The 10,533-nt window shown below is 38.7% G+C and overlaps 1 protein-coding gene across 4 annotated transcripts in view; it reads left to right on the plus strand.

Annotated features, from left to right (window-relative positions):
• The window catches only part of LOC134742184 (echinoderm microtubule-associated protein-like CG42247), a 46,233-nt gene extending 39,860 nt beyond the window's left edge, over positions 1–6,373 (plus strand). For 2 of the 4 annotated variants that reach the window (XM_063675167.1, XM_063675166.1), the window contains 10 exons: positions 935–1,072; positions 2,203–2,334; positions 3,217–3,345; positions 3,596–3,724; positions 4,352–4,480; positions 4,774–4,936; positions 5,100–5,282; positions 5,511–5,606; positions 5,683–5,797; positions 6,134–6,373. In XM_063675167.1, the coding sequence (XP_063531237.1) occupies positions 935–1,072; positions 2,203–2,334; positions 3,217–3,345; positions 3,596–3,724; positions 4,352–4,480; positions 4,774–4,936; positions 5,100–5,282; positions 5,511–5,606; positions 5,683–5,797; positions 6,134–6,287 (1,368 nt within the window). In that variant the 3' untranslated portion in view covers positions 6,288–6,373. The remainder of the gene's footprint in view (positions 1–934; positions 1,073–2,202; positions 2,335–3,216; positions 3,346–3,595; positions 3,725–4,351; positions 4,481–4,773; positions 4,937–5,099; positions 5,283–5,510; positions 5,607–5,682; positions 5,798–6,133) is intronic. The other 2 variants (XM_063675168.1, XM_063675169.1) reach the window with 2 other exon arrangements.
• Positions 6,374–10,533: the final 4,160 nt, after the last annotated feature.

Raw genomic sequence — 10,533 nt, forward strand, 5'->3', positions numbered from 1 at the left:
AAGCTATTAAATGATAATTTAATAACTGAAATACATTTGTAACATGATATATAACGGTAACAAACATCCGAATAAAAAATATTTCGTTCAAATATAAATTTCATGCATGAGGCTTAATTGTTTTTGTATTTATTTATTTTTACTTTAAAAATATATTATGTGCTGTTGTATCTATGTTCTTAGTCTGATATTCATATAGAAATATAAGTTGTTTAAATTGTCTGCATAGTTAAATACGTTACTTCCCTTGGAAACGTTTACGACATTACTTAGACAGTAAAATTACGCTAAAAATGCTAAAATAAACCATTTATTGATTTTAGTACAACACGTGTCTTTCTCTGACAGCGGAAAATAATTATATCTATAAACTCCTCAGCCTAGCCCTAAATTAGGGCTTGGCCTTAAAGGCTATCGCTTAGGTACCTACTCCACGATACGTATTTTAAAGGATGACTCATGCTAGAGACACTCCGTTTTCTATAGAAAGTATCACGATCACCGATCATCTATCATAGAAAACGAAGTCTCGGACTCCTCGGCCCGGATCCTGGCCGTTCTAGCGTGAGTATGGGATACCGCCGTTTAGCCAAAATATTTTTCGCCAAATTTCACTTCCCAACAAACTTATGGCATCAGTTTCATTTCCCAACCCCATACTTGCGAAATGAAAATGACGTACTAGGTTGGGTTAGGTTAGGTTGGATTATGAAAATTTGCGAAATGAAATTTTGCCAAATGATAATTTGCGTAAAATAGTTTGGAAAGTAATACTTTGGGAAACGATTTTTGGCAATACATTAGTAAACCGTGAGTAGTCCTTTAAACTGTGCGGATAGTTATACTTATTTCTTCTAATAAGCAGGTAAGTAAGGTACCTATTTGCAGACTGTCAATTATTTATCACTATATTAAACAATGTCTTGTTTTAAAGACACTACAAGAAGAGCTGACGGGCGCCGCTTTTCATCCTCTGGACGACAACCTGCTCATCACGCACGGGAAAGGACACCTGGCGTTCTGGAACCGGCGGAAAGATGGGTTCTTCGAGCGTACTGATATTATTAAACCTGTAAGTATATGGTTGCAAAATGAGAACGCTTCGCAGGGCGTCAAATCAAACGTATGCAAGCGGCCCGGCGACGGATTGGACGTAACGCTGCACGCCCCGCCGAACTTACCATGGAAGAAAGAAATAAATGAATACTGAACTTTCGTGTTATCAAAATCGTTGCCAAATCAAGGGAAATATCTACTTACTACTTTATAAATATAATTTTATTCAGAACCCACTGTGTCCCACTGCTGGGCAAAGGCCTCCCCCCTCTTTTTCCACTCGTCTCTGTTTAGTGCTATATGGGTATTTTTTGTGTAGTGATGCACTGGACTTTTTTCCAAAATAGGTCAATTTAATATTTTTCCTACTCAGAATCACGAACTCCTTCGTTCCTACTAGGAGGAAAAAAGCGTCCCAAGTTTTATTTTTCCATTCCGTTACCATTTTTCAAACACTTTGCACGCCTGAGTACGACGGTAACGAAATGGAAAGTACGTAAAATGCATGAAAATTGTTTTTTTCCTAGGAGTATGGAATGAGCTCATGATTCTGTACACAAATAACATTAAATTTACATATCCTAAAAAAAATCCCTTTACATATCCTAAAAAAGGTCTGCCGGATCCCCGGTTAGACTCGTGAGGCTCCCACCCCTTGGTTAACTTGGCCCACAAGTCGTCCGGCATTCGGCAGACATGATCAGCCCAGTCCCGTTTCAACTTAGCCGCTTTCACAGCTACGTCTATTATTTGAGTCTTAGAGCTCAGCGCAGCGTGGTGTTTCGGACTCGATCCCTTAATTTTACACCTAATATGCTGCGCTCCATAGCTCTCTGGCAAACCCCAAGTTTGGACTTCTGAGCTTCCGTCAAAGTCCAGGTCTGAGCACCGTAGGTGAGAACTGGAAGTACGCACATGTCCATGAGCCTACGCTTGAGTGACAGAGGTAGGTTTCCCTTCATCAGGTGTTTCATTGACCAATTAGCTCTTCCAGGCGTTTTCGGTGCGTCTTTAGACTTCTTTGTCCTGTCGCGCCTGGAAAGAGACTATTTCAGCAAGATAAAGGTATTCTTGGACACTTACTTAACTTTTTACTTTATAAGGCCTAGTCTACAACATTGACTCATGAAACGTTTTGTTTTCCAGCCCTCTCGCACACACGTAACAGCTCTACAGTTCGAGCAGGACGGCGACGTGGTCACAGCTGATAGCGACGGCTTCATCACTGTGTATAGCGTCGACAGCGACGGTGCATATTTCGTGAGGATGGAGTTTGAGGTAACTGTTACAGACTGTTGTGTAAACATGATAACTGTACCTTAATGTCTATTAAATAAATCTGTGTTACCACTAACACGTTAGAGTTAGACCAAGAAAAGTCTGCAGCGATTTTAATAGGATACGCAGTGCAAGTGTTATTTTTAACGTCAAACGTCTATTAAATTATGACGTATAAATAAGACTTGCACTGCGTGTGCTATCAAAATCGCTGCAGACTTTTCTTGGTCTAACTTTAAGCACCTACATACCTAGTGCAAAACGTTGTACAGTCAGCTGCAGAGAAAAGGCACCCCGCCTGCATTAGTATGGACGTGGGGTACCTTTTCTCTGCAGCTGACTGTACCTAACCGCAAAGTCTGCGGAAATTTATGGTATAGGTTGTCAAGAGCTAACGTTGGATAATTCAGGTACCTACCTAAGTACCTACCATAAAACGATATCGCCAAACAACGCCATCTACTTTGACTATCGAAATTGCAGCTACCTACAAGAAGTTGCACTTAATTACGCGTCTTACCGGTCAATTCGAACAACGTGATAATTACAAGATACGAGAACAATAAGAGATGTAATAGATACGTTATAGTTTAGTTCTCAACTAGTTATCCTTTGCAGTTCGATTCGAGAAACCAATTGTCTATTATTGTGACGTTTTGGGATATCCATTGGATGTCTAAGTAATATCTTAAGCAAATCTTAACAAGAGGAGGAGGAAGAGGACATTCGGAATCGCAGAAATGTCAAATTTGACATGTGTTTCTTAAATATCTCGTTATAGTATCTGTTTCATATCTAGTTGTCTAGTGGATACCTAGTTGATATCTGGATTATTATTATTTCTTTTCGCAAAGTATTTTAATGCATATTTCGTTTACATAGGCACACATTAAGGGCATCAGCTCCCTGGTGATGCTTTCGGAAGGAACCCTCATTTCTGGGGGAGAGAAGGACAGAAAGATAGCAGCATGGGATTCTTTGCAAAATTACAAAAGGATAACGGAGACAAAGGTAAGTGTTGAAATTTTGGAACTATAGGTATTTTGATGTAGTCTTCTCAATTATTTTGGTCCCAAGTATACAAAATGAATCTTAAACCAATACCAACTTATTTTCCCAAAAATAGCTTTTATAAAAATGAGGCACAAAACTATAACACAATCAGAAAATATGTCTTTATTGCCCTTAACTTCTGGCATGTCCACAGGAGAGACATGAAGCTAACTTGCTCTGTATGATCCAAAATATTTTATTTTTTCAGCTGCCCGAATCAGCTGGCGGAGTGCGCAGCATCTACCCTCAAAGGCCGGGTCGCAACGACGGTAATCTCTATGTTGGAACAACTCGCAACAATATTATGGAAGGATCGCTACAGAGACGATTCAATCAGGTATTCATACACCTTATACATTTACCTTGTAGGTTCGTATGTCAATTTGTCACTCGTTTACTCATTCTCATATATTTATTGCATCCATGGTAGGTACACAGGTGTTACATAATAGTTGGTCCAAGTTGGTCTCACATCATGGGCTGTAGGGCACGGCGAATACGTATATCTAGAGATTGTATGTATGTACAATGATTATCAATATCTTAATTAATTAAATATTCATGCTTAAAAAAATATTACAGTTTATGTCAAAATCAATAAATTATGTTAATAAAACTTAAATTAAAAATTAAAAACAAAAGTTAAAAATTAAAATTAAACATTTAAAAAAATATGTAACTAACAATATGTGAATCTTGGTTATCTAAATAAAGAACTTTTATTATTATTATTAAAAATTAAAACATCAAAAATTCAAATTTAAAAATTAAATATTAAAAATTGAAAATACTGACTGTAGACTGTTTAGACTGTACATAACATTCAAAATCTACATGTACTTATTGAATTTCATAAAAGCTACCAATATTCACTGGTAATACACAATTAAAAGATAACTACGAGATGTGTTGTATTTTCTATTTCATTGTTCGGATTTCACTGAGCGAAACCTTATATTCCCAGGTGATCTTCGGCCACCACAAGCAGCTCATGGGCCTGGCCGTCCATCCGGACGACGAAATGTTCGCAACAGCCGGACACGATAAGAACATCGCCTTGTGGCGCGGACACAAACTCGTTTTTGCTACTCAGGTAAGTGCAATCAAATACCTGAATATCATGGTACATATATACATACACTTCCTGCAAAAGATTATGACACAATCCTCTAAACACAACCACACTTCCACAATCTTCTAAGATTTTTTTTTTTTCAATTAAGTACAAATGTATGTACCTATATGCCAACGATAGACAAAGGATAAAAACATTCAGGTTTCTCTATACATATTCTTAGATTATATAAACTTCTTTAAGTATTCGTACGACTTTTACGATGCTTTCCATATTTTTGTTCGAGAGTAATAAAATGTGTAATTTTGTAGGTTGGATACGAATGCGTATCTCTCGCCTGGCACCCCGGCGGCGGCGCGCTCGCGGCCGGCAGTACTGAGGGACATCTGGTGGTGTTGAACGCTGATGCTGGAGCACACGTAGCCACACTTCGCGTCTGTGGATCGCCGCTTAATTGTTTGATGTATAATTCAGGTATGAAGCTATTTTCGAAAAGTACCTCAGGTGCAACGCGCTTCCACCTGCTCTCAATTCAGGTTTATCTGGCTATGATTTAAGAATGCAAAATTTCTCTAATTTAGAAAGACAGCAAATTAGTATTTTAAAAATAATTACTATGAAATCCATTTTATTCCAGCCGGCGATCTGCTCGCCATCGGCTCCCAAAACGGTAGCATCTACCTATTTCGCGTATCCCGCGACGGCTTCTCCTACAAGAAATCGAACAAGATCCGCGGCGCACAACCACTCGTGCAGTTAGACTGGAGTCTGGACGGAAATTACCTGCAGACCGTCACTGCTGACTACGACTTGGCTTTCTGTAAGTTTTTATCCTCGTCTCAAGCGATTTCTACAAGAAGTTTTCACGGGCCTGATAATATGGACTTTGGCTTCCCTCCTGCCTTTCAGCTGGTCAAAAGCGCAGTGGCAGTGGCTGGCTCGCGGGCCGGATAGTTTATTCTTCATAATGATTTCCCTATTGTTCTCTGACCGACACATTACTCAAGTATTTTACTCTTTATCTGATATTGTTATTTCGTCTTTTCAGGGGACATAAAGTCCTTGTCACCAGAAAAGAGCCCGATCGCAATGAAGGATGTCAAATGGTCCACGTTTAACTCTACTGTCGGATTCCTAGTTTCTGGTAAGATTTGCACTAATTTAGTTTAAAAAGAAAGAAATTGAAATCGTCGCTTGCTTGAATGATTAATGTTTTTCAGGAATGTGGAACAATAGGTTCTACCCGATGACGTCTCTAATATCGACTGCAAGTCGGTCAGCTGCGCACGATCTGTTGATCAGCGGAGATTCTGACGGATATCTGCGCTTATTCAGGTAATGTGTACTTTTATTTTTTGCCTATTTTGTATTGCTATGCCAAAACAACGCGGCTCTTCGCGGCACTTTGTATTCTAAGTATTATAGTTTACAAAAATCTTCGTGGTCATAATGTAAACCAAAGCAAGCGAACACTTTGACGATTATGTTCTTCCACGCTATCCCTTCTTCAAACCCTTACTAGACGAGTTTGTGTCAAAAACTAGGATACGGTAGGTATGATACCTATAGCGTACCTGTTTAATCTACTGATGACCCTTTTGACTAAACCGAATGTGTCGGAACGGATATTTGCACTACTTCAGCGCTAACCAATGATTCGTACATCAACAGATACCCCTGCACCAGCCCCAAAGCGGAATACAACGAGATGAAAGTGTACAGCGGCTCCGTGTACTGCGCGCGTTTCCTCTTCAACGACCGCTGCCTCGTCACAGCCGGGGGCTCCGACGCCGCGCTGTTGCTGTGGGAGCTGGTGGACGACTAGCACGAGGCCCGCCGGCCACCCGCCGTCGTGGTCGCGCCCCCCACCCCCTCCCCACCCCTCACGCGGTCCACCTTCAGGGTGCTGGATTTTGATCAGCTCGATTGAAGCAGCGTAGAAACAAATGAAGTAAGAGCACCTTATAGATGGATGATCATGCCATCTCCTGTTAATCTCGATCCATGTTCGGGATCCTGGATTTTGAGGAGCTGAAGTTCATTCAGTATACTACTATAAGTTACATCGAGCCCTTGATGAAAAGCGTCTGCAATATATAATAACACAGCGATTATGGTAAAGTTTGGACTTGTGTTGTCGATACCATACTGGGTGGAACTTTTCGACTCTTGTAAGTTGTATGTAAGTAAAAGAGTTTACGAAAATGTTCGTTCGAATTTTGCTCCTGTCCAACAACTAACTGTTAGCTAAGGCGCTAACACACTGGCACCTTTTGCTAGTGACCTTTGGGACATTTAAGACTTCCAGAGTTGTCCTGATTTGACACGAACATAAATCTTTATGGATTTTCACTGATTTAAGACACTTGCAATCTGGAATTGTACTCATAATATTATTATGAATTGTAAGACTAAGTTCTTGACATACCCAGTATTGGGTTGTATTGTATTGGAGAGTTTTTATCTATTACTTAAAAATTAAATTAATATATTTACCTACATATGTCACTGCCATTTCTAACTTGCATTACTCTATCGAATAGCGTGTAGGTAAATGAAGCAAACGTGAAGAAATATTATTTATTAGGAATTTAAGTTATTTTCAAAATATTACGTTAAGTTGTGGATCCTACTGGCAATCGGTCTATTTCTAAGTTTCTATGTAATCTACGGCATTGAAATACTGCAATAAGTAGCCAGATGGGGATGTGAGTACAAAAGTTTGAAAATCGCTACCCCTAGGGCGGTCCCTAGACCGTACGCGTTGGAGGGTCTGCCATCTTGTGGCCCGAATCGGAAACACAAAGCAAGTGTTGCCCTACAGTTCACGTACGTTTTCTTGTGCGTTGTAGATTCTACCATCTTGTGGGCTACATTGGAAGCATAAACTTGACATTTACACTTCGCGCCAATAAACAGGGTATGGAAGGTATAAAACAGGGGGCTCCCTACAGTTTATGCACGCTCCCTATATAGTCTGGCAAAAATGAGTAGAAATTAAAAAGTGGCAACACTGTACTGTCGTCCCTTTCAAATCAATCATGAAAAACGGGACGACACTACAGTGTTGCTACTTTTTAATATCTACTCTTTTTTGCCAGGCTGTAAATTCTAAGATATGATATCTACCACCTTTCAACTTCCTTTCTAATGTCTATTATAAAGATACCTATACATGTGTGTTTTACCTATCTTTGTTGAGCGACCGTTTTTTTAATGTAAATGCTGGTGAAATGATACTTAGTAAGTAAGTAGGTAAACAAACGATAATTTAATTATTTTGTAAGTTTGTTGGGTAGGTACAATATTTATTTATATTTCTATTAAAAACAGTATTATTTGTATATATATAATTATGTGCATGTGGCCTTTTTCTGTATAGCGGATTTTAGAAAAACCTAATCCGGTTTTGTCTTTAATAAACATTACCTATTGGTCGAAATAAAAAAATCCAAAAAGTTCTGCTTTGCAAACAATCTCGAATTTCCTTAGTTTCACAAACTATGTCGCTAATAGCGTAATAGCTATAAAAATATATATATAGATAGTATATCTATTTCTAAAATCCGCTAAGAAAAGATATTGGACCAAATGATTCGTTGTGAAAGATTTGAATACTTCTTCCAAAATGTGGCAGGCCACTATAAATTATTACGATCAACTTTTTATACGTTATCATGCTTTTCACTGTAATAAAACAACATATCAGTGATCGACTATACGACACTTCACGCAAATACATACCTATAGCTAATTCAATTAAGAACATCAAAGTTATTGACAGTTATCTAAAACTTGAGTAGATATTTTCAACACAAATTACTTAGGCAAAGGAATCTTTCCACAGTTATCACGAATAAAAGAATACGTAGCGTAATCGGCAATAAAGTCAATCTTTATTCACGGATCGAGTATAATTTCCTAAACAACAAAAATTACCTGAAGGGTCTAACGCGAAAATATCTGCTTCTCTATGGCTCAAAGTAACAAAATTTATATTTTGATTTTCGTGATAGGCCCTCATCGTTGGCATTATAGGTTGCTGACACACGATACCGCATGTATCCTCGTGAAGTAGGTATAGGTTACACACAACCTATACCTATCACTACAAGTGCCGTAGATTTTCAGGCAGAAGAAGCTGGTAGCACTGAGCGAGGGGTAAGGCTAGCGAAGCTTCGTGTGTCAACCGCCTTAACCTTTTCGACGCCGTGTCAAACACAAAAGCTGTCACTCGGACGCCACGTCACCGAAATGTCAAAACTTAAATTGTACTTTATGCACATGCACGTAGGTCTATGTTGCTCTGTGGTCTTTGACTAATTAATCCGTCTTTGGCGTTGGACCTGCGGTGCCGATATATATTTGTCATTGGCGTCCAAAAGGTTAAATATTAGCGCGTTCACGTCAGCGCGAGCTACGCACTAACTACGAGCGTAGCCGATAAAACAGGAAAACCGTATGTAGCGAAAAGCGTCTACGAACAGTAAACCTGCTGGCAGTGGATGTTTTAAGAGCCAAGATTCGCTTATGCTTATAGCAAGAGTTAACTTGCTGTAATTAAACATATTTTATTATTATCAAGTAATTATGAGCAACGAAAATATCGCGATGACTAATACACATCTTACAGTAATTTCACACATTTTTACGTAGATAGTTGTAGCTGTTAATGTCAATTTAAGAAAACTTTATAATATTTGAACGATTAAATCTAAAGAATCTATTATTTAATGTATTGGAGCATATCTGAACAGTATGTTTTGATATCAATATAACGCTTATTACATCTACCCGATGCCAGGCACTTCTAGCATCCTAAGGCCCAGCCGTACAAAGGAAAAATCCAATATTTGCCATTGAAATTTGAACCTATATACTTAGTGTGGGAAATAGTTGATTTTGCGTTGTTGGAAAATTGAACGAAACAAAGCAAAAGCGACTCTATTCTAATTGAATAGAATTTAAATTTCATCGAACTGAAGAGGTACTATAGGTAGGACCTTGGGCCTTAGGAGGGTAGGGAAGCCGGTCGGGCTCCCTACAATCGGGAATCGTGAGCGATAGCGATACAAGGCGTGTTCTACGTTAAATCCTTCAAGCGTGGATGATAAGGGTATTCAATAAAATACGACATCCAACTCAGTCTTTAGGTACTGGATATGACTGATAACAAATCATAGCACACGTTATGAACATTTCTCAAGCTGAGCAAACCTGTGTTCGGCGACTGTGTAGATATAATAAGCGTTTTTAAGTCTGTCGCGCATGCATGTTATGTCCAAGCCCGAAACACAACATTTCTGGTTGAATAGGCATTTGGTTTTAAGCTCTTGGTGATAGTTATTCTTACCTAAAAACTCAAAGAACCGGAATATTATTTGTACCACGCATATACTATGTAATACGGTAGGTAGGTACTTGAAAAGGTTTCGTAGTTTTAAACCAAGAAAGGATTAGCAGAAGATATTCCAGAGAACAAAAGTTACAGATGTAGTGCATAATTGTTTTCCATCGTGTTTTCTCACGTTCGTTATTGTCATGCTACTTCAGTCAACCTCAGTACTTTTTGTAGGTACCGAGACTGACTGAAATGGCATGATACGTTCGTACGTTTCCGTGAAAATACGAAGGAAAACAATTATGCACTACATGACGTGTACGTTAGTTACGTTACTTGTTTATTTCCTAAGATTAAGATGCATACAAAATTCTAAATTGAAGTGCACTTAAAAATATTAAATTAAAACAATCGGCATAAAATGTACACTAGTCTTAAGAAAAACAATTGGTAAACGTGGATAATAAAGTTAACCATTTGACATTCCATTGCGTTTCATTTATTTTACTCAATGCGTGACTCAATGCATAACCCACTTTTGTAGGTACATACATGTAGGTTGGATTTTCTTTTTGGGTCAGTGACTCATTTGAGGGCAGCTACCAGATTCCGTGCTGGCTTTTACAGATTTTGGCTAGGAGGATATGACCAAACGGAGTAGCCATTAACAGGCATTCCCCTCTGTCGAAAATAGTCGGCCAATGATCATACAACGTATACAATGTATGGA

Source organism: Cydia strobilella, chromosome 6 (genome assembly GCF_947568885.1).
Source record: "Cydia strobilella chromosome 6, ilCydStro3.1, whole genome shotgun sequence".
Lineage (NCBI taxonomy): Eukaryota > Metazoa > Arthropoda > Insecta > Lepidoptera > Tortricidae > Cydia > Cydia strobilella.